General features: G+C 35.7%; 1 protein-coding gene across 1 annotated transcript in view; it reads left to right on the top strand.

The window, feature by feature from the left end:
* The first annotated feature begins 6,406 nt into the window (after positions 1-6,406).
* Positions 6,407-24,698, top strand: part of LOC150099925 (zinc finger RNA-binding protein-like) — a 174,094-nt gene continuing 155,802 nt past the window's right edge. Inside the window, exon 1 of the mRNA XM_090403122.1 lies at positions 6,407-6,500. Coding sequence (XP_090259248.1) covers positions 6,421-6,500 — 80 coding nt within the window. The 5' untranslated portion in view covers positions 6,407-6,420. The remainder of the gene's footprint in view (positions 6,501-24,698) is intronic.

Genomic DNA, 24,698 nt, shown 5'->3' with positions numbered 1-24,698 from the left:
TTACGGCGAAAAATTTCAGAATATTATACAGTATCAATAAGCTATCAAAAAACTCGTGGAATGTTTAACAACAGTTAGAATATTTATTAATGTTCAAGGGATTTAATAAGTGATTTTCAATTCCTTGGCGAATATCTGCAACCGTCAGTTGGAGCACATATGTATACTGTGTAGTTTTATATCATACAAATAAATCTAGGGTATTTTAGAAAAATGTTAATAATAATAACCTAATGCCTTTTATTCCCCTATAGGTAGTAGGCGAGACGATTTAAAGGCTATCTTACTTTTGGAGACTGAGTGAGCAGTCCAATCTCTATCGGTAGCAAAATAGAGATAGCTGGCCCGTGTTTATCACTAATTATACGCAGCCACCAATGAAGAGATCGCAAACAGATGCTGTCATCTCTTTACCTAACTTTAACAGAATATGTTACTGTCTGAAATAATGGGCTCCACGGTCGATTTTCCTGAGTTTACGGGATGACAAACCCGGGAGAAAAAAACACGCTTGCCCATGTCAGAAATCGACTAACGGTGAAAGAATATTTTGCAACAAAGTGATTTGTTCCGTTCACATAACTGATGCAAATTGCTCACATGTATACAGGTTTTTTTTTGTCTTAATCAAGAGGTAATATAGAGTCGTCGGCAATGATGTACTGTCTATAATCTATTAATTGTATAGCTATGATACATATTTCATATACATAGGGTGAATAGAAGGAACGTAAGCGAGTTTTTGGATGTGTGGAGTCAGTTTGATGGGGAAATGGGTATCTATAAGAGGAATGAACTACACTTTAATGTGTTTGATTTTGAATGCGTCAGAAGTCCTGAGAAATTATTAATTGATGTGAGATCTAGCAGAGAGTCAGGGAAACTAAAATATGATGAGAGGAATGGTGAGAGTCTGTGTATAAGGGCAACAATGTTATGTAACTGTGTGAATAACGAGAAGCATTAGCACAAGGACCGCACGATTTTGCATTCGTCCGGTTTGGACTTATCAAGCATCTTCAATGATGTCTGCAAGTGTAAGGCACTAGATAAGAACATAGATTTTCAAGTTGCCAATGAGCCATCACACAGAGTACAGAGAAGAGTAAACAAAACACATGCAGGTAACTTATTATGTCTCTACACAATAAGTTACCTAAGCGCTAAGTTTTTTTGCCTGCGTGAATTAGAATCTCGGACTGTAGGCGTTAGTGAGGACTGAATATCAAAGGGAAACATACTAACCTGTAACGAGCATATTGAGATGCAGTTCTTTTTAGGACGGATAGGATAGGGGCGAATTGTATGACTTAAATCCAGTTGGAGTTGAGGTATACGACTGCGATACCAGTAATAACTTTCCATGTAGCAGTGAGTTTGAAGCCATATGGTGTCAAGTGGAGTCAAAAAAGATCAAAAGCATAGTGGAATATTGTTACAGACTTAGTGGATCGGTTGCTAGTGAGAAACAAATGCATTACTAAATAAAATTAATGGATGCGAAACGAGTAATCATAATATTGGGGACTTTAATTACCCGAACAATGATTGGGTGGTAGTAAAGTCTTGTAGGTATAATAAAATTGAAGTTATTTAGCTACTGCAACCCAACTTCCTAAAACCAATTGTGACAGAAAGAACTCGAGGTGAAAGAGTATTAGATTCTGATAATATTGTCAGAGGGGAGTTTCAGAGACAGACGTAAAACTATTCAGGCTGGTGCAGTGATCATACTGTAATGATGGGGAGACGACTATATTTATGGATGTTGCATTTCAAAAAATTTACATGCTGAAATACAAAGTAGAAATTATGGCCAGATGAAGAGTAGGCTGGGTTCTGAGCCTTGGTATCAGTTGTTGGATAGGTAAGGATAGCGTGCATGGGAAGCACTTAAAAATACTGAAATGGTAAAGGGTGTCACTACAGTTCGAAGAATAAATAGGGCAGGAGTGAAATTGATGTGTTCTCTTATTAAGAAGAGATTCGTAAGAAAAAGATTATGTAGAAGGGTTACTGTGTGAATAAGGATATGAGTTATGAAAATTATAAGATGAAGGCCAGAAGTGTTACAAGTGTTGTACGAAATGCTGTGTAAATGTGAAAGCGACTCTGCAAGCTAAAGAAATTGAGAATGTTGGAAAAGTAACCACTCCATGTTCAATATTTGAAAGTTATTGAAGGAAAAATGGACAATCTCTCAACTTGGCAATCGCATCAGCACGGCAATATGAGAAAGAGACAGCAGGCCTGATACTTGCTGCTCAAGAAGAAGCACTACAAACGAATGCAATAAAGGTGTATATTGAAAAGATCCGTCACGATAACAAGTGCCAACTATGCTGAGATAAAGAAAAGACAGTGGACCATCTCATTAGTACTTGCAGCAAGATTACTCATACAGACTATAGTATAAACAAAGGCATGATTGGGTTGCAAAAGTTATACACCACAGCTTTTCTATAAATATAGTTTCCCAACCTATAAATCTCCTTGGGAACGCACACATGGAAAAGTTATTGATAATGAAAATGCAAGATATTTTGGGTGTTAAAATTCAGACAGATAGCCATCTTGAACGTAATATGCTAGACATCACTGTAGTTGAACAATATGTGTGACGTTTACTGATGTGACAATATCAGGGGATAGCAGTAAAATAAAATGAGCATGAAAAATTGACCAAGTATAGGATCTGGAGCAATGAAATTCAACATTGGAACAAAAAAGCAACTGTAGTTCCAACTGTTATTGGAGCACCAGGAACAATATCAACAGCGTTTATGAAATAGCTGGAAAAGATGAGCCTCCTAGATATAACATTATCTGAACTCCAGGAACGGCACTTTTTCGGACATCTCACATTTTACAACGATATCTAGTCGAACTCTAGGCACTTGGATAAGGTCCCAATTGAACTCATCTTTAATCAAAGATTTCATTATGCTGTTTCATGTTTCTTGTTACTCTTTGACTTTAAAATCTGTTGATGGAATACAGAAATAATAAAAATATAGCATTTTCTCTATTGTACAATAAGATGGAAGATGATATATTTTGTCTATAATATTTTATATTAAGGCCTGTGTAACTAAGTGGAAGTGACATTTATATCCTCTGCGCTAGGGCGCCCGAAGATAGACTTGAAGTTCAAGTCTAGCCGCCGACTGGAGGACCTTCTAAGCCTTTCTTCGATCGGTTCCTGAATTAGTCGATCTCTGGCACAGGCATGCAGTTTTTTCTCCTGGAATTTCGGCTTTTTCATCCCTTAAACTCAAGAAAATCGACTGTAGAACCCACATTATTTCAGACAGTAACATATTCTTAAGGTTAAGTGCCAAGCGATAGCAACACTTGTTTGCGCGTCTTTCCATCGGTGGCCGCTTATAATTAGTGACCGTCATGGTCCCGCTATCTCTGATTGGCTACTGGTGGAGATTAAACTGCCCACTCAGTCTCCAAAAGCTAGATAGAGTAAACGACCTACTTATCGTTAAAAAGGAATAAAAGGCGTTAGATGATTTATTTTAGATTATTATATGTTTCATTTTTCTATTTGGCATTTACTTGCATAGTCCATCATGGTGTTGTGACTTGTTTGCAATGTCAATAAGGAATAGAACTTGATTAAACTAAAGTTGAGATTCTGTTTTTACTTTAATAAGCATTTCAGTGATTAATCTTGTTATAAATAAAACAATGATCTGAAAGAATCAAAAGAGGTTCCCGAACGAAAAGATCCTACTTGCCCGTGCCAAACATCGGATAACTCAGGAAGAAAGCCTAGAAAAAAGGACGAAGAAAACCAATTTACACTTTTCACCACTTACACTTACATTTACACAGAGTTTAATATTACCAACTGTCGATACCACAGCATGTATCATTTATGAGTATTGTGTCTAAGGTTTGTCTTAACCGAATTCATCACGTATGAGTACTTCGCAACCATATGCCTGGGGAAGGAGTGTCCTAGGTTCGATTCCTTCGGCGACGAGAGGAGCTTAAAGATCTTCCTCGGTCTAACCAAGTTAGCCGATCTTGGGCGCAGACAACAGGGTTTCCCCCCCCAGTTTAGCTGGGGTTTTTCATCCTTTTTTTCATCAATGTCTAAGGTTTGGCTTAACCGAATTCATCATGTATGAGTACTTCGCAACCATATGCCTGGGGAAGGAGTGTCCTAGGTTCGATTCCTTCGGCGACGAGAGAGAGCTTAAAGAACTTCCTCGGTCTAACCAAGTTAGCCGGTCTTGGGCGCAGACAACAGGGTTTTTCCCCCAGTTTAGCTGGGGTTTTTCATCCCGCAAACACACATTCATATAGTCAAGAATACCAAGACGATTCCTCCAGCCATAGGTCTGAAGTATCAGCTATGCCGGTCCCAAGTGCGGATAAAAATGAGGGGCATTACAGTGGTGCCAAACCCCACCGTTATAGGGACTCAAGGCCGTTGAATCACCATACGAAATAAATAAATAAAAATCCTTTATGAAATGTGAAAGATGTATTTTCGCAGAAACAACTCATCGATTGATGGATGTCTATTTAATGTTCTAGTAATTTTTGTGTTTGAAATGTTTGTCTGTTGCAAATGTAAATAGTTTTGAAGGCTAGTTTGCATGAGTCTTTTGTAATAATATTATCTGAAATTCATTAGAATTTTTATGAGCCCTATATTGCTGAACTGGTTTCAGTGAAATAGTAACTGGTGGCAACGTCTGTTCACAGTCGAGCTCGAAACATATTTCTGAGCATTGTAACTTCTCAACTCAGGTTTTCTTAAGGTTTGCCATCTTCAGCAATCCAAAAACTATAAGAAGTTTCTCTTCCTTCTTAAGTACCTACTATTGCCACCACAGTGTCCTATTAAAGGTTTTGCAGGCTCTCATATGTGTATGGATTTTATCCACAAAGGCCTTTTATTCTCTTATAAGGTAGAGCCGAGATCGCTTTATTTTTTTAACTTTAGTTAGCTTTTGGATACTACTGTGGGGAAGTTCAATTTCCATCAATAGCCAATCAGAGGTAGGTGGTCCAAGGCTATCACTAATTTTAAGCCACATCCGGTAAAGAGACGGCAGACAAGGGTCACCACCTCTTGGTCCCTAATACAATATGTCAAATAGTGTGGATTCTACGGTCGATTTTCTTGAATTTATGACGAAAAACTAAAGTAACTCGTAGAAAACTCACTAGCGGTGCCAAACATCGATTATGTCGGGAACCGGTCGAAGAACTGCTCAGAAAATGTTTTTCCTGTAGTCGCAAGTAGACTGAACTTTAGTCTTTATTCTTGCAGGCTTCCGCTATGGATGCAAATGTCACTTCCACCTAGCTGCACTGAATCTTGTGATTTTTATAAAAAGCAATTAAAAATATTATTTATATTGTGATTTATATTTATAAGAACATTTATATTTTGATTATTATGAAGGGGAAAACTTGTAATCCGCACAGAAATTCTGAACATTTTTGAGAAAAAAAAAATTAGTTTTTTTATGATTATTGTTATTATTATCATCATCATCATTATTCTTGTTATTCAATTCAAGGAAATATAATTATTATGCTTGTTCTGTTTTCATAAGCTATCAATTAGCTCGTTTAAACCATGTCATCTCTTTCAGCTGGCTTGTATTCAGGATTTCTTTGGTTTTGGGTATTCAACAGCATTTATATTACTTTATTTTCTCCATTAACTCATAAAACATGATAGATATTGCTGTATTTCTCATATGTATGTACCACAATATACGTTATTGCATATAATATGTAAACCTCTTTTTTTTTTTTTGTCTCTCCCCCCACTACTCTTTGACTCTAATAGAGTTCATGTAATAATAATAATAAGAAGAAGAAGAGGAAGATTCACAACAACAACTTTCATTATTTCACATTTATTAATATTTGTTTATATGCTTGCATTCTGGTCAGATTTATCTTCCATATATTAATCTTAGTTCAGTTAATGCATTATAAACTTTTAATATAGTTTGTGCTTGCACCAGGTTTGGTTTAAGCATAGAATCTATTATTCCTGTTATTTTTAGGTATGTTGTAATTTTCTTAATTATATTATTTTCACTTTAGCTGATTAGCTGATTTTTTTTATTATTATTATTATTTTCACCATTCTATGAAGTCATGCATTCTAAATAAGCAAAAGAATAAACTTTTTGAAAGATATATTATTTATTTACTATTTTAGCTTAGTTAGATGATGACTAAATCTCTTTTTCGATATTTCTGTTGGGATTTTTAATAACAATTCTTAATGTTATACATCTATCTATATTATTTATTATATCCACTATATTTTGAAATAAATAAACATTATGAGGGATTTGCACCTCGTGGGCTAAATTAACTTCGCCGCTTTCAGCTTCCGTAGAGGTAACGCTGTCGTCATCTTTCTTGTCTATGTTCATAGTATCCACTTCGAATTGGAAGATGGCTGCTAATAATTATTTTGGGTTTACTACAGGAGGAACCCAGTACGGGTAAGTAAAATATCGTTTATTTGTACATTATGTTATATGTTTTAATTGTGATTATGAATGAAATCTCGACAGGAAATGTAATAATGTTAAATATATTCTTAGAAATCTCCGTCGCAACCTTTGCCGGCAAATTGCGTTATGGCGTCTCTACTGCATTTTGGACTTCGTCTTTGTGCAGACGATTGGTTTTTACGATTAGGCCTTCGAACAAAAGAATTTCTGGGACTGTTTTGTGTTTGTAATATCTGTATTTTAAGAGTGGCATTTGTATTAATTTTTGCTTATAACTAGTATTATTTGAGATTTTATAGTGATCTCGTATAATCGAAATTTTAATTCTGATTTTAGAAGGATTTTTACTTTCAAGTCGTTTGTAATGTGAACATTTTTGATATAATTCTGATCTTTTGAATTATTTTCCTTGATAAGTGTTGTTTTATTAAGATACGCGCTTTGTATCGTTTTCAATTACAGAGGTTCTGGTTATTGCGAAATCGCTGTTTTGAGTAAGAAGCAGCATTCTAACTTGTAAATTCATAAATTAGTGCTGATTTCAGCTCTAATTTCTGCCATTGTTTTCAATTCACCAGCACAAATTCTTGAGCATTTCCAAGAAACAGTTGTGAGTACTGAAATAAGCTTACAATTTATATAGTACAGCTATGTATTAGTGAACTTCACTCTGTCAGTATTATTATTATTACAAACACTCCATGGAGTCAAGATATCATAATGTTGTAACAGTTTTTATCCCAAATTAAACACGGATTTGATATTTAGGCTTGAATTGTGAAATGGCACCTTTTAACTTCATTATATTTTAATATCGGAATTTCGTTTACTTCCATCTTTTATTGGGCAATCTGAATATAAAACTACTTAGCTGCACAGTTTATTTATAGCATTGCTGATGTTATATTTTGCATTTGAAAACCAAGGATTAAGGATTGGAGGTGTCACGAATAATAATAGTGAATCAAGAATATAATACACAGTGAACTTCATTTTGGCACATGTTGGTCAGTGAAAATTATTGGATTAGGAAGGTGATAGTCCAATGGAGTATATCATAGTTTGCATGACTGTCATGTCAAAAGAGGCAGAAAGCTTTGTACTGTGGTTGGGATGAGATTCAGATAATCCAAAAGTTATCCTAAAGCTTATCCCACATTTACAACATGAGTGGGCCAAGGGTTAGATAGTCAGCTTCCACTCTGGAGGACAAACATGATATATTTTCAAGCCACCTCAAGCAGAGTAGTGGAGTTTTCTCTGCTTGAGCAGTCAATGGGAAAATCATCTACCATCCAAAGACATTCACAAACATCTATGCCAGTGCATTCAGATGCACAGCTTGTGGGTTGAAATTTAGAACCACTATTATTTGTCTAACAATGTGAGCAAATTACTCAAACACGATCTTCCCTTAGTAAATGCAACATTTTTATCCCTTTTTGACTCGGAACAATTGACAATATCCCAAAGTAACAAAGACAATTAAGTCAACCCCACCCCGTAAACCCTTGCCACAGTTTCCACATAAGGATAGTTGACCTAATGTTTCATGACCTCATGCAACCTAAACATTAGTAATATATCATTTTAATTATTAATTTAGTAGATTTGTGTTGAACTCTGTACTGAACCTTTTTATGAAATTATATAAAGTGTAATGACTCATCTCCCTGATGAGTCTTTGACTCCATGAGGTCTTGGGGTAGTAATAGTAAATTTTCAGGATGTGAATTTCTCCTCTTGCTTTCTCTCTCTCTCCCTCTCTCACTTCTGTTCTCAGTGAAGAGAGAGGGAAATAGTTAAAAATTCTTCGAATGCAAGTATACTTGTCATAGTGAATTTAATGTCACATCGATCTTCCTTCAATAGCTGATATGTTGGCTGGCAAAGCAGATGGTATTTCTGTAATGTGGGCTACAGGTTTAAATTCCACTGTAGCATGAATTTTTATAAATTGTTTGTGATAGTTAGCTTTCCTTGTCCATGTGAGACCATTCAGCCCTACTTTTATAGTCCTCAAATGATTCTATATTTATAACTTTGTTGGTGGGTTTGACAGTTTCAATAAAATCTCACATTACTTATATGTTTAATATTAGCGATAGTATTAGCATTATCAGTCTCATTGGGTCAAATGGTTATTGAAATAAAAGTAGTACAAAAGTATTAACAGGCTGTGGGTTTGAATCCGACCATGGGCATTGATTGAAATTATCTTTCGATGGGAAATGAATTTCATTGAGACCAATGCCCCTTTTATGAGAGGCCTGAAGTGGCTTGAGTGAGGTTTCCAGATTATAAAAAAAATTAAATGTTAAAAAAAAAAAATCTTAGCCCATTATTGGGTAGTAGGTCAGAGTGACACAAAGCAATTGCTTAGTAGTAGTGAATCAAAAGAATCTGATAAGTTCAAATAAGTTTTAAAAGCGACTTATGAGAGTGCAGCAGTTGAGTTACTTTATCATTGCACAACTTATAACAATAACATTCCAATAACAATAATTTGCTTTTTGTTTCCTTGACGTTGGTTCTCATCAGAGACTAGGCAGAAATGTTTGCAGCTCAATATTCCTGCAGTATTTTTATGTAAAACATTGGTAGAGATATAGTAACTTACATTGTAATTCCATCAGCTTTTGTAGTTGCCCCCTTGTTATAATACTAGGCAAATTCTTGTTTTTATCCTTTACCTAATTCTTTATGCCCGAATAAAGGATGAAAACAAGAATATAATTTCCTGCTCTGTATGATCTGCTTTTTTGTTACTTTTCAAAAATCATCACTCGGTCAATTTGTATTATGCTTATAATTGAATGGTATTGAATCAGTTTTCCCACTGTTTCTTGCATGTTAGGCTCCATGGCTTATCAAGGCCAAGTAATTTGGCTTATTTGAGATTGAGACCTAACTGATGCTTTGATAGGGTGGTCAATCCTATGTGAACAGTTGCGGTGGGCATAGATATTTGTTGATGATAGTTGTCATTGTGTGCAGTTGGAGGATTAAATAGCGGAGTTGAGTAGTGTGCTCTCTCATGAGTCCTTGAATGTGTTATGTAATAGTCGGTTGTGTGTGCTTTGTGGGATGAAAAAGCAGTATTTCTGGGAAGAAACCCTATCACCTGTATATGAGACCAGCTAATTTCCAATTGAAAATAAAGGTTCTTGCATTCTAGAGTGTATTTGGGTTTTTTTCTCAACCATAGGACTTCATTGAAACCAATTGAGCTATGGGAGGCTCTGAATCAGATGTTGCCTTTATATTTATGCAAATGTGGATTACTGATTCATTTCTTTAGTAGATTTGCTGGAGAAAAATTCCACCTCTAATTATACATGCAGCTAAAAGGAAATACTCAAACAAGCCGATACCTAAACCTGCATCATAAAACTTCCCTCAAATGATATTGGGCTGTTTTTGATCACTTGTTGTAGTACAAGTTATATTAGCAGATACTTTTAAACAAGTTTTTGTGGTTCACAAATATGGTAGTTGTTAGTGTTTTTAAATATTCATCTTTCTTAAAACATCTGAGTATAAGGTGGAAAGCTTTATTCAATGAAATGGGTTGAAAAAGTATTATTAGCTATATGACTTGAAAAACAAGTACAGTAACTTGTTATATAATGCTTTATAAAATGGAATACTGAAGAATATTTTTGGTTTTGTCATGCGAGTTGTATTTCAAATGGGATTCTGTTTATCAAATATGAATCAAAGCCAAAACTGACATGAAAATATAAAACAAAACCAACAAGTAATAACAGTAGTAGTGATGCCTTCAGTCTCAGATAAGTAATTCTGGGTTAAATACAATAGCCTTTCATTTCTTTAAAACAGGAACTGTGCAAGCCACCATTTAGGATAACATGATTCATCAGTGTAATAAAAATGACTAATATGGAAAAAACATGCACATAGGAATATATTTGGCAGCCTTCCACTATAAGACTTAACCCCATAGCTTGCTCAGTATTGATGATGCCTTTGATTGAGAAGATAGTTTAAGATCCCACTTAGATACAAAAGAATCTTTAAAGGTTGAGTTAATTTGTCTTGTACTGAAGTGGTAGGGTGTTGCTATTGCTAAACAAGCATATGGGACACAATATGAACAGAAGATAGTTATACCAGTCTTTAGACTAGTTGTCTTGACCAATAATTTCAGAGACAATGCCTGCAGAGAAATCTGTTTAGGATAGCAATAGCACATATCCCAAGATGTGTTTGAGGTTGTTTTGTTCCTGAGAGGAAAATACCTGGAGAGAAAACCAACACCAGGCCTAGACCAAGTAAATCACTGTGGAGAAATAAAGGACAGGTGAGCTGTATATGCTTAAATAATCGCAACTGCAGCCAAACCAGTATAGTTAAGTTTTTCTTTTCTTGGTTCAGAAAGTATTTGACAATAAATTATATTTCTGTTCTTATTCTACACAGGCTTATAAAGTATCTTCTGACCAGCCTGTTTGTATATTGAGATAATTCACATCCCGTAAAATTACCTTAGTATCCCATAGTGCACAGCACATATCCTTTAGGGTAATGTTTTTAAACTTTTTGATTGTGGAACTTTACATAAAATTATTTTTTGCATGTTACCCTATGAAAAGTTATAAATTATTGGAAAGGGAATTATTACAGCAGTTGCATGTAAAATATTAATCAAAAAGTTAAACATTTTTTTCTTCTCCCTTTTTTAGCAGTTTCACCAGGAGTCCTATATTCCAGTCTTCTGGCCATTCCTCCTTTTCCCATATTTGATTAAATAGCAGGTGTAGCATTTCAACAGTAGCGTTTGTATCTACTTTAACACGTTCGCTGCCACGCTACTTCAGCATGGTCTGTTCCCCTACGCCGAGCAATTTCACTTCTTCGAGGTCAGTACGATAATCTCGTTACCGGAGGTAAGCGTCCTACGAGTATACTCATAGTTGGCTTGTACAGAGCATATACGGTCTATGAGAATTCACAGTTTTGATGCTAGCCCCACAAGCCAAGCATTTTCATTTCTTCAAGGTCACTACAATAATCTCGTTCCCGGCGGTAAGCGTCATACGAGTATACTCGTAGCTGGCTTGTGAAGCAGGTTTACCCACTACGAGTATACTCGTAGTTGGCAGCGAACGTGTTAAGTAGTTCAGCCTATATATTGTCACTCCCAGCTGCTTTATTGTTTTTTTTTACTGCCCGAGTTATTTCTAGTTTAGTTATAGTTCCTGTATTTATTTTAAGTATTTCTTCTTCTGGTGTTTCTGGTATTTCTTGTTCTAGGTTTTCTATTTCTCCATTTAAAATTTCTTGGAAATGTTCTACCTATCTTTTTTTCTATGTCTGCTTCATTTGTAACTTTTCTTGTTTATTTTTTACAGGCCTTTCTCTTTTAAAACTCTTCCCAGCTAACTTTCTGGTTATCTCAAACAACCTCTTTGGATCAAATTTACTTGCTGCTTCTTCAGCTTCTTTACACATTTCCTCCAGGAAAACATTTCTTTTTTTACCTGTCCGTTTTTTAGCCTGTATCTTTCATTTATCCTATTTCTTTTGTTTTCTTCTGTACTTTGCAGAAGTGTATTCCATAAAGCTTTCCTTTATTCACATAATTTGATGGTTTCTTCAGAGATCCATTGTTTGTGATTCCTACTCTGCCTTCCCAGAACTTTTTCAGCAGTACTATTAAATATATGCTTTATTTTTTCCCAGTTCTCTTCAATGTCTATTTCCTTATGTTGTTCTACAAGGTGTCCATATTTATTCCTTAATGTTACTTTATATTTGTCTTTTGTGTCCTTTTTCAGTTTGGATATATTGTATTTAATTCTTTGGTTCTTGCCTTAAAATATTTTCCTTAGTTTCATTTATTATTTTTGCAATCAATAAGTGGTCTGTAAAGGCATCTGCACCTCTCCAAACTCTCACATCCATCAAAGAGGTTCTCCAGGGTCTGTTTATTAAAATATGGTCTATTTGGTTTTTGGATTTCTTATCGGGTGATATCCAAGTCTGTTTATGGATGTCTATGTTTAAATAAGGTTCCTCCTATGATCATATCATTGAAAGTGCAGCAGTCTTAGGATTTCCCCATTTTCGTTAGTTTCCTAAACCTTCTTTTCCCATTATTCGTTCATATCCCACGTTACTATCTCCTAGTTTTGCATTCATGTCACATATAATTAAAAGCATATCTTTACTTTTTACTTCATTTACTTCTTTTTGAAACATATCATAGAAGTCTTCTTTCTCTTCTGTTTTTGCATTGTTTGTTGGTCCATATATATTTTATTATAGTTTATTATAGTTACATTTCTGTATTTAGTTTTAAATCTAGTTTTGATGATTCTTTCAGAAACTTGTTTCCATTCAGTTAGTGCTCTTCTAGCATCTGTTGTCAGCATAAAAAATACACCTTTGCTATGTGTGTCATCTTCATTCTGGTTTCCAGAATATAAAATGTATTTGTTTGTTGTTAGTTGGATTTCTCTGCTACCATTCCATCTTGTCTCGTTTAGACCTAGTATTTCTATTTTGTATCTGTCCATTTCTCTGGTTAGTGAGTTAGCTTTTCCACTTTCGTACAAAGTCCTAATATTCCACATCCAATTTTGGTTAAAAGTTTTGGGCTGAAGAGGTTTCTTTCTTGGAATTTTCTGCCTCAGCTTTCCCAATGGGACTTTCACTGGCTTGCTTCATTTTCTCCACTACTTCTCTCTCTCTCGGTTGTGTGTTGGTCGGTTTCCAACAATGGTTGAGGTTTCTGTAGCAATATATTTTTTCCATATTGTGGTTGTGTATGTGTATACACACACACATGCGCTCACTCTCTGGTTTTACATTGAGTGCTTTCTGTATGTAATGACTAGAACTGAAATTTGAAAGAGGATGTTAGGACAGATTTGTTAGCTATGTTTAGTGCTACAATAAATGTTTTATTTACATGCATGGTCTGTGGAAAGGGAGTGTTTTTCCATTATGAGTGTCTCCAGTTGTCTCTAATTACACTGATTATTGCTAAATAATAGCACAGATGTTAGTCTATGTGTACTGTATTTAGTGATAAGCAAAGTTACTTGTTTTTCTTCCTGCTGCAGTATTTCCAACCATTTGTTAAGGTTGGAAAGTTTTTATAATATAAGAACATTTTTATTCCATTCTTCAGAAACAATAGATGTAGCAAAACTATCTATGCCTGTTTTGCTAAATCTGTTGTTTCTGAAGACTGGAATAAAAATGTTCTTATATTGTGAAAAACTTTCCAACAATTCATTTTGTTCATCTATAACAAAGTACCAACATATGTGAGATGCAGAAGAACCACTGAAAAAAAAAAAAAAAGTAGGATTCCTGAAAGTGGATAATGTTTTCCTGCCATGCATAAATGAATCACGTGATCAACATCATTAATTCTTTGGTTAGCCCCTCCCTGTAGTTATTTACTGACCTACCAAATGTATATAGCAGCTGTTTATTATTGGTTAGTTAGTTATTTATACTTTGCAAACAAATGTTTTAATTATGCCATCATAAATTCACTTATGTATGTCAAGAATTTACAGGATCACATGCTATTTGCTTTATCTAGCAACTTACAGGACATATTACAAATGCTAATCATTAATAATTTGTTTTCCAGGAATGAAAATATTTCTACTTACACAGGTTCTTTTCTTTACATAACACCTTTTCACATGGCTTATTAATGATGGTTCATATATTTACACTTTTGAGTAGTTCAATCATACCAACCAAATATAACATTTTCCTTTGTTTTCTAATATCCTAAAACAAACGCATTGCCCCCCCCACACACCTAGATTTGTTAAAAATTAAAGAACCATTACAATATGTATTGTGCCTGCCAAAATGCAAGCACAAAATTTCAGCAAGACAGAATTTTCTCTTGGATTCTTTCTCAGATAGTTAGGATTATGATGAGTACTATGATTGTGAACGAATTTAGGAACATTGCTTCAGGATGAGTATATTGTCATGCATTATGGTAAGTCACTACCAAGATTGGATACTTGTGGTAACACTGAGCAAAATCAGTTGAATTAGTTTCAGCATATCCTTGGATCTAGCTCCTGGATATTTAGAGATTCCAAGGTTGAAACCACTCCGGAACCTTTACACCATGGGTGTTAAACTCGCGGGCATCATGTGGCCCGCGACGAATATTTTTGCGGCCCAGCCAAATGTTTGCCAATGAAAGTGATTACTACATATAGCCGTGTTGCATACATTTCCTTTACATGCAGGCGAACCATTTCCCCCACTATTTCTACCAGCCGATTATACACCTCCTATCACGTGGCACGCCCACGTCTAGTCGTCAGTCTTGTTTGAACTGACTTGTTTGGTGTGCGTAACAGGAAATATTTCACTTTCGGTGAACATGAAAAATAAGTTTATTTACGTTACACTTATTAATTTGTGCAATTATTTAGTGTCTGGTAAGTTGATGATCAAGAAAAAATATCAGTTTTTATTAAAATATTCAGTAATAGGTTAACAGGCCTTTGGAACAAAAGTTTCAACATGCTGGAGAAAAACAATAGACTAGTGGCAAAAGCAATGAGAAATATGTCTGATATTACAAATTATTGCACATAATTTGAATTTCACTGTTTTAAACTATTAAAGATGTTCTTTTTGTTACTGACATTAAAAGGTGTATGTGTTTTTATCAAAATTTGTACTATGGGCATGATATATATAATATATTTGTGATTATTAGATTTGAGTGGTATTTCTGGAACCCTGGATGATAGTGTAAAGAAAGCAAGAGCAGTTGTATGGTGATTGTAATAATAGGTGTGCTTTGCAAGAGCATGAAATTGTTTTCCAGATGGAAAAATTACAAATGTTAGGCTGTTAGAAGATAGAGACAGAGTTAATTGTTTTGACACATGAATAATTTAAAATTTTTGTTAGACATACAAAAATATTTTGGGAAAATTTGGAGAAAAGAGCAAAGCTAATAATAATGGCAAATATCTGTTGGATTTCTGCTCAGGACATGGACTGGTTATTACTAACACCATGTTATTATTATTATTACTACGGGCTACTCCAGGAGTCCTTAGACTCATCGAGAGAGTCCCTAAACATCATGTTCACACAACTGTTCAACATTCTCACATTATCTATCATACCTTGCCTTGAACTCGCTCACTGTCATAGCACCCACAACAGACTCTGGCAGCTTATTCCACTCATTTACCGCTCTAAAAGTAAAGAACCCAGCTCTAACACCCCTGCTAACCACGCTCTTGCCCAGCTTCCATGGGTGTCCCCTAGTTCTCCCACCACCAGTCCTGATCTCAAAAATATCATCTGAATTAATCCTATAGAATCCTTTTAGCAATTTGAATGTCTCAATCATATCTCCCCTCTTCCGCCTATCAACTAGTTTCTGCACCCACAAATCTTCAACCTGTTCTCATATGGTTCATTCCATAGACCTGCTATCATCTTAGTCACTCGCTTCTGGATCCTCTCCACCTCCTCCCCATCAAGAAGGAACCGAGGTGACCAAATCTGGGCACAGTAGTCGAAATGAGGTCTTATCAGGGGTCGGTACAGAGGTACAATAACTTGCTTGTCTCTGCTCGTCAAGGTATTTTTCAACAACCAAGTGAGTTGATGAGCTGATTTAGCTACTTTTGCAATGTGCCCCCTAAACTTCATCTCCCTATCCACCAACACAACCAAGTCCCTGGCCTCATCAATCTCTTGGAGTACAGTTCCACCAATGTGATATACTGCTGCTAATCTTTTCACTCCGAAATGCATAACCTTACATTTTGTCACATTAAATTGACATCCATTCTCCTTAGTCCAGAACTCCAATCTATCTAAGTCATCTTGCAAGACTTTGACATCTTCTGCGTTCACTATCGCCCTACCCAACTTTGCATCATCAGCGAACAAATGAACTGTCCCACTTAGACCCTTCCCTATATCGTTAATGAACAGATTAAACAGCAGTGGTCCAAGAACAGAACCCTATGGCACACCACTAGTCACAGGCGTCTTTTGGACTCTACTCCTGAATAAACTACTCTTTGATATCTCTCCATCAACCACCCAGCTATCCATCTCACCAACCCTATATCCATTCCCATATGTTGTAGTTTACGGATTAGAATTCCATGTGGTATCCTGTCAAACGCCTTTGCCAGGTCCACCAGTATCACTGTAAATCCATTTCCCTTATCCAGTTCAGCCGTCACCTTGTTATAAAACTTGAGCAAGTTACTGAGGCATGATCTACCCTTCACAAAGCCATGCTGTCCTCTGTACAGTATCTCATTTTCATCCATCCATTCCTGTATTTTTCCCTTGACTACTTTCTCCAAGACCTTGACAACGACTCCTGATATGCTGATCGGTCGGTAATTTGCAACCATAGTCTTGGATCCTCCTTTATGCAGTGAAACTATTTTCCCCTCTTTCCACACCTTCGGGACTAAGCCAGACCCGACACTCAGATTAAACAACATGGTCAAGGGCACTGATAATTCATTAGCCGCTTCATGCAAGACCCGTGCCGGTATACCATCCAATCCCACAAATGTATTCACATTAAGGTTCTGTAATAGACTATTCACCTCCACTTCATTCATCACAATTCCCGTATAAACTAATGGTTCCTTCATTTTTTCAACGTTACCACCTGGATGATATACTTTTGCAAAGTGCGCGCTCAGTAACTTTACTATATCGACTGGTTCAGTGAACTCTTTACCATCGTCATTCCTTAAAATCTTTTTGCCATGTACAGTTTTTTTCTTGCTTGCAGCATATTGAAAGAACTGTTTGGGATTCTCTTTAGCTTGCATAGCTGATTCCTTTCATAAACCACTTTTGCTTTTTTTACCACACTCGTTACCCTTCTGGCCTGCACTTTATACCGTTCGTGTGCCTCCACAGTTTTCTTTTTTTGCAGCTCAAGCTTAATGGTGTTATTCATCCATTTAACCCCTCCTTGTTTCACTATTCGGACCTTAGGTATACAATCAGCCATAACCTCCTGTAAATGCTCTTTGACTACTTCCCATGCTCTATCGACGTCCAGCCCTTGCAGTTGTACATGCCATGGCACTGATCCAAGCAATCCCCTAAGCTTGTCATACTTGCCAGCATGGTAATTCCACATATACCCTGTCTTAATCACAAATTGCACACCTTTAGCCACCTCCCAGGTCAAGACCTTATGATCACTCTCACCAATAGGTGGCAACATGGTCATATTCATTACAGTCAAATTCTCAGATACTATTACCAGGTCAAGCACTCTCACACCCCTAGTATTTTCAATTACATGCTGTTTCAGATAGTTATCCCTTAATAATTGAATAAAATCCATTTCCTTCCAATCAATGTTACCATAGTTGAAATCCCCCATAATAATTACCCTCCTTCCACTCATTTCATCAATTTGTTTATGCATACCATCTCCACCATCTATTCCATCACCTGGTCTATAGCAGCACCCAACTGTATATTTTATTCTGCCAGTGTCAATCTCATACCAAATAGCCTCAAATGAGCTCCTTTCACTATCCTGCAATACTTCAATTCTCCTTGGCTGCAGTTCATCAGCTATCAGCAATAACACCCCTCCCCCAATTTTATTCTCTCTGTCCCTCCTAAACATACTATAACCTACACATTTTATCCCACTAACTATATCATCTTCTGTCAGCCATGTTTCACTAATGCCAATAACCTGTGGCCAGGAAGAGCCAATCAAGGCCAAAAATTCTTCCTTCTTGTTCCTAATACTCCTGGCATTAGTATACATGAATTGCAGTGATCCCTTTGTCCCACCCCTATCTTGATGAGTTATTCTAAATGTCCCATTCCCATTTTTTGTCCTTAGTGCTGGCTCAGGTACATTATATACATTTTTACACTCAACTGTCTCACTGATGTCTGGATATCCACTTCCCCCCCCTCCTTGGTAGTTCTAGTTTCACTGGTTCTGCACATCCATTTTCACTTCATTCAGCAACACTTTTTCCAGTCTCCGCACACCAAGTCCATTCAAATGCAGGCCATCCATCTTGTATAAGTCCTTTCGCCCATCAAACTCATTCCACATGTCCACGAATTCCACACCACACCGTCCGCATAACCTGCGCATAATGTCATTTGCGATTATGGCCCTCCTTCTAAACTCCTCTCTGTCATACCGTGGTAACAGACTCACCATTCTAACTCTGTCACTCTTTTCTTTCGCTACCTTTAACAATACTTTCAAGTCTTCTCTCATAAAAAATTTATCACCTTTCAATTCATTCGTACCTGTCACAATTGTTAATTCTTTCACCCTTTGTTTTTGCACTCTAATACTCTCGCTTACATCCTTAAATTTCGCACCCGGTAAGTACGATTTAGTTACACTCTCATCTATTACTCTTAATAACGAGTGTTCCAACATAAAAATGTGCACAAATTCACATGAAGAGAAGAGGCAAGGAATACGAAAAGTCTCATTGACTATGTTTATTGTTGTTAGTGATGTTTTCTCCCTGGTGCAGGACACCAGAAGTGTACAGAGGATTTGAAATTGGAAATGATCACTATTTAGTATTGAGCAGGATAAAATTGAATTTCATATTGAAAAGAATGACATGTAAAAAAGTTTTAGAGTGAATAAAAGTTGAGCAGCTCTCAGATGTGAACTGTAGACTAAAATACACAAAGATTATTAAAGAAAAAATGAAAGAGTTTGAGAACAGGAACCAAACCTTGAAGATTCAGTGGTAAGCCTCGAAGAAAACACTGATTGATTCAGCCAGAGAGGCATGTGGTGAGGTTGTCTGTAAGGATAGAAAAATCAGAACTCCATGGTGGACACAGGAAATTAAAGAGGCAGTGAAGGAAAAGAAGAAAGCATATCAAAAGTTCCTGGCAAATAAGTCAACTTATGCTCTTAGAGAATACAGAGACAAATGTAAGAAAGCTAAACAGTGTGTAAAACTAGCTATACAAAAGTCATGGGAGGATTTTGGCAAGAACATAAAAAATACATCACAGCATTTAAACTTTCTCCTACAGTGAACTTAAACACTCCTTTTTGCCGACGACCAAATAATTACAAATTCTGAAGATAACTTACTGAAAGCTATTTTAGATCTAAATGACAAGATCCAGCAAGAACTAAAATAGTAATAGATAACAGGATCTTAGAACAGGTGAATTCATTTAACTACCCAGGATGTATGATCACATATGAAAATGAAAAAGATATAAATGTAAAAATTGCAAAATATTTAAAAACAACAAGGATAATTAACTCTATATTTAAACCAAACCTAGTTCAAAAACAAACCAGACTAAAATTACACAATACATTAGCCCTACCAGTCTTAATGTATGGAAGCGAAATGTGGATAATAAAACAAAAAGACAAACAAAGATTAACAACAGCAGAAATGAAGTTTATGAGAAAAACTGGAAAGTATACCCTATTTGATCACAAAAGAAACGAAGAAATTATGAAAGAATTATATCAAGCACCAGTAATAGAAAAAATTAAAAAATATAAACATAAATGGATGGAATATGTTCAAAGAATGAAAACAAAGATTACTAAAACAAGCCTTTTTTAAGGCTTGTTTTAGTAATCTTTGTAAAAAAACAAGCCAAGTATAAGCCATTAGGGAAAAGAAAACCAGGACATCCTCTTAAACGATTCAACGATGACTTCTAAGGCTGGAACAGGCCATGCTAGGCCTAAATCCTTGATAAGCATGATGATGAGAAAAAATACATATCAAGAAGGTGGTAAGATATTCTGGAGGTTGTTGAAGAAGCTTAGAAATGGAGGAAAGAATGCTGTAAAAGAGTTAGAGATGATAAAGGTGAAATGAAAATGGGAGAAAAAGATATCCTTGAAGTATGGAGTAATTACTTCAAAAAATTGCTAAATGAAACAAGCAGTGATAGCACAGTGGTAACACTTAACAGGCATAGAGTCAGGAATACATATCCATAGTTGAAGTAGAAAAAGCCATCAAAGGCTTGAAATGTGGAAAGGCAGCAGGAGTAGATGATATTCAACCAGAAATGCTGACGTATGGTGTTATAAAAGTCTTACAGTACCTGCACTGCATAGTTCAGAAGGCCTGGACAGAGGGACGAATTCCTGATGATTTGAAATAGAGCTCTAATAGTACCCATATATAAAAAGGGAAATAAAACAATGCGAGAATTATAGAGGTATTTCCCTACTGAGTGTTCCTGCCAAGATCTATGTAAGTATACTTGAGAAATGGTTGAGAAGAATTGTGGAAGAAAAGCTTGGTGAAGAACAAGCTGGATACAGGCCAAATAGAGGCTGTCAGGATCAGATCTTCACTTTACGACAAATAGTTGAGAAAGCATGGGAATATAACAATGATCTGTATTTAAGTTTTGTCGATCTGAAAAAGGCATATGATAAAGTGCCAAGAGAGAAGCTATTCAATATGCTACAGGTATATGGTGTCAATGGGGCATTATATGAAGCAATACTTAATCTTTATTTGAGTTGTAAGTCAGCAGTTAGAATTGAAGGAAGTACTGGAAGATGGTTTAATATTAAATCTGGTGTGAAACAAGGATGTACATTAATCCCTCTGTTATTCATTATCTATATGGATCACATTATAAAGGAAAGTGGTATTATTGAACATGATATCAGAATTGATATTGTTAAGATTCCCTGACTAAATTGAATAACTGTTCTAATAGATATGGTATGGAGGTCAGCAATAAAAAGACAAAGACAGTGAAAATAGGTAGAATCGTTGAAAATGTCAACTGTGTTGTGAATAACGAACCTGTGGAACAAGTAAAACATTTCACCTACTTAGCCATGATTTTTGTGAAGATAGTAAATTAAATATGGAAATAGACAACAGAAATAGTTGTCTATTTCCATATTTAATTTACTATCTTCACAAAAACAATAGAAATTGAAACAAGGAAATAGTCCTTGTTCGAGTATCCTGGTATTGGCTGTCTTGCTTGTATGGCCATTGACAGTTTGCAACTGCAAAGGTCCTGGTAGGTCTCGGAGATGTGGTTGGAGCAGATAAGAGATGTCAACTTATGTAGTCTGTAACTGGTTGTGAGGTTTCCTTAGGATTTTTAATTTTTCAGATGTGCCCCAGATATATGGAATGGTGATAGATTTTGAGTAATCTCTGCTTTGAGGTGGGGAGGAGATGGGGGGGGTTGCGGATACATAGTTTTAAAAGGTTACCTCTTGGCCTGTGGTAGTTGCAGATAAATTCAGTAATACATTTATTAACTTCAAAAACTTATAGTATGAGTATCAGAACAGTATCAAACTGACATAAAAATTTAAAGAATTTATGTAAGTTATTGCTGATGTTAAACAAAAATTAGTTAAAGAAATCAGGCTCCAGTTGAGTCATCTTCTAGGAAAAAATAGGAAGTCAACTGAATTAAATTCATATGGAATAAGAAAGAAATTAGTCGAAACACTAAATTAGCTGTATACAAGACAGTGTTTAATTTTTAACTTATGGATCTGAGAGCTGGGTCAGAAGTAAAACACTTTACCAAAGACTATAGACTGCAGATATGAGAGTCCTGAGAAAGATTATAGGCGTGAAGAGATGGCATCAATGGCAATATCATATTAAAAACGGATATTAGGAAAGAACTTGAGATTGTTAGCATTCAGTAATTTCGTTAGCAGAGCTAATCTCAGGTGGTATGGTCACTTAAACAGAATGGGAGAGAGGAAAGATTAGCAAAACAAGTGTTCTCTACCAGGTTGGCAGGAAAATGACCCAGAGGAAGACCAAGATATAGGTGGATTGATACGGTACGAAGTGCCTTAGACGATAGAAATATAAGATCTGATAATGTTGGAGTCTTGACAAGTAACAGACTGATTTGGAGGAAATTTGTAGATAGGAAGTTAGTAATGATGTAAATTTTTCATATAGCACTATCATATCCTGTACACTCCTTGAGGGTACATGTCAGGAATTTGATAATTTAAAAGGCAGTGTATGGAATGAGAGAAGATATGGAAGAGTTACTGGAGGAAGTGAAAAAAATAGTGAGTGTTCATGTGTTGCTGTTTTTGATAGGAACAAATTGAGAAATGCATTGCATTGAGTAGTTAAATTAGTCAATGCAAAGCATTGAGAAAAGTGAATTTCTGAATATTACTGGATTGCACATGAATGATTTAGAAATTAGGTCGCTGGAGAAATTTGTTCAGTAAGTGTGGGAATATTCAAAGCCAGGAGTTATTGCGAGAATGGGGAGGGGAGATGCAGAAAAGAATGCTAAATGAAATCAATCAAATTTTGAATTTGAATGGGTTGGATATTACAAGATGCAAGAATTGCTACTATCAGTATTAGACTATTGATGGAAATGGGCTCATTGTTATAGTGAGTTGGGCAGAACTGTGTGACTGCATGTTTGGAAATGTTTGTGGTAAAGTTTGCATGTGTATTTGTTGCTTTCAGTGGAAAAATGAGTAAATGGAATTTAGAATAGTATACTGTATTAACAGTGTTAAAAGTGGTTTATGGCGATGATGTCATGAAAAAATCGTGTATTTGAGTGGCTTAAGAGGTTTTAAAGAGGGACAGGAAGAAAGAAGCAATGAAAGAACTGGGTGACCTCAAAAACATTGAACGTGAAGTTTTGAAAGACAGTCTTACCAATGATATTAGTGGTAGAAGAGTTAAATTTATATGTAGAAGCAGTGAAGATTTTGACAGATTAGAATTGAATCATCTATCAGTGTTCCTTTGCATGATGTGATAAATGACTGCAGGTTTCTGCTTAAATATCACTTGCAAAATTGGACTAACCTCTGTATTCACAAGAACTTTGCCTTTACAACTTTTGGCTATTCTCAAAACTGAAGAATGTAGAAAGTTTTTTTTCACTTGATGCCAAGTGAAATTTATCTCAAGAAATTATATTCTTGTTTTATCCTTTATTCAAGTGTAAGTAAACAAAGTTTGCACATGAACGACTAGGCTACTTGTATGTAGAAACAGATGACTTCATATTGATTGACTTAGTTATCCCATAATGCAAGGGCCATTACCTAGTCTGGTTTTGATCTTTATTGAGGTCTCATCAGTGGGAGCCAGACCCAGAAGAGAGACCAAGGTTAAAGTAAGTCAGAAGTGATATACAATAATGAAAAAGTATCACCTTATTAAAATTTAAGTTGCTTTTATGGAAAAGATTGACATCAACTGGGTTTATATTGGTCGAAGTAATTTATTTGATACTAAGTAAAAAACATCAAAAATCCTCATAGACAATGGTTACCTAAAAAAACTGATCCATAAGATACTTTTCTGTGACCACCCCACAACAACAGTCTGAAGAAATACGTTATAAATCCACCATTGCCATTCTTTATGCTGGAACAGTTTCCATAAAGATTGCTACACTCCTCAAGCCACATGAAATACGGGCGAGTTTTAAACCTTTAAAGACTATCTGCCAATTTTTAAGATCTTCGAAAGACAGTCATGCTTTCTTTAAATATGCTCGTGTCTATAACATCCCCTGTTCATGCGGTTTAAACTATATTGGTCAGACCTAGAAGTTTGGAAATCAGGGGGGAAAAAAAAAACGTAGGAGATGTAAACAACAACAGAGAAGACAATTCGGGGTTAGCACATCATTTCTCAAGGGCAAACCATACCATAGAATGGGACAAAAGCTCCATGCCCTATTTAGAGGAAGATTTCCACTCCCGAATCATAAAAGAAGCCATAACAGTAATCTGTTCTAAACATAACCTCAATAGAAACCAAGGATTAATTCTGGCTGGTATTTGGAAGCCCTTCATAAGATCTCTAAGCATGCCAGAGTTAAATCTCGCTGCCAATTACAGAACTTTTCTACATAACAGTTGACATCATACACACTCCATGCGTGTGATGTACGCGTTCTTCTGTATTTGTAAAAAATACAACTGTATTCGGTTCATTCCTCCATGAACAGTTTTAGTGTTTTGTATCTATTTTATTTACTCTGAAGAAGCCAAGCAGTTAAGTTGGCGAAACTTGTCGATATTTTTTGCTTAGTATCAAATTTACTTCAACCAACATAAACCCAGTTGATGTCAAGTTTTTTTGTTTTGTTATATTATAAATGAAAGATGCCAAGAAATTC

The sequence above is a fragment of the Typopeltis vanoorti genome, chromosome 13 (assembly GCF_054136105.1).
Source record: "Typopeltis vanoorti isolate ZY-2024b chromosome 13, IOZ_Tvanoo_1.0, whole genome shotgun sequence".
Classification (NCBI taxonomy): domain Eukaryota; kingdom Metazoa; phylum Arthropoda; class Arachnida; order Uropygi; family Thelyphonidae; genus Typopeltis; species Typopeltis vanoorti.
This window is presented reverse-complemented; position numbering and strand designations above follow the sequence as displayed.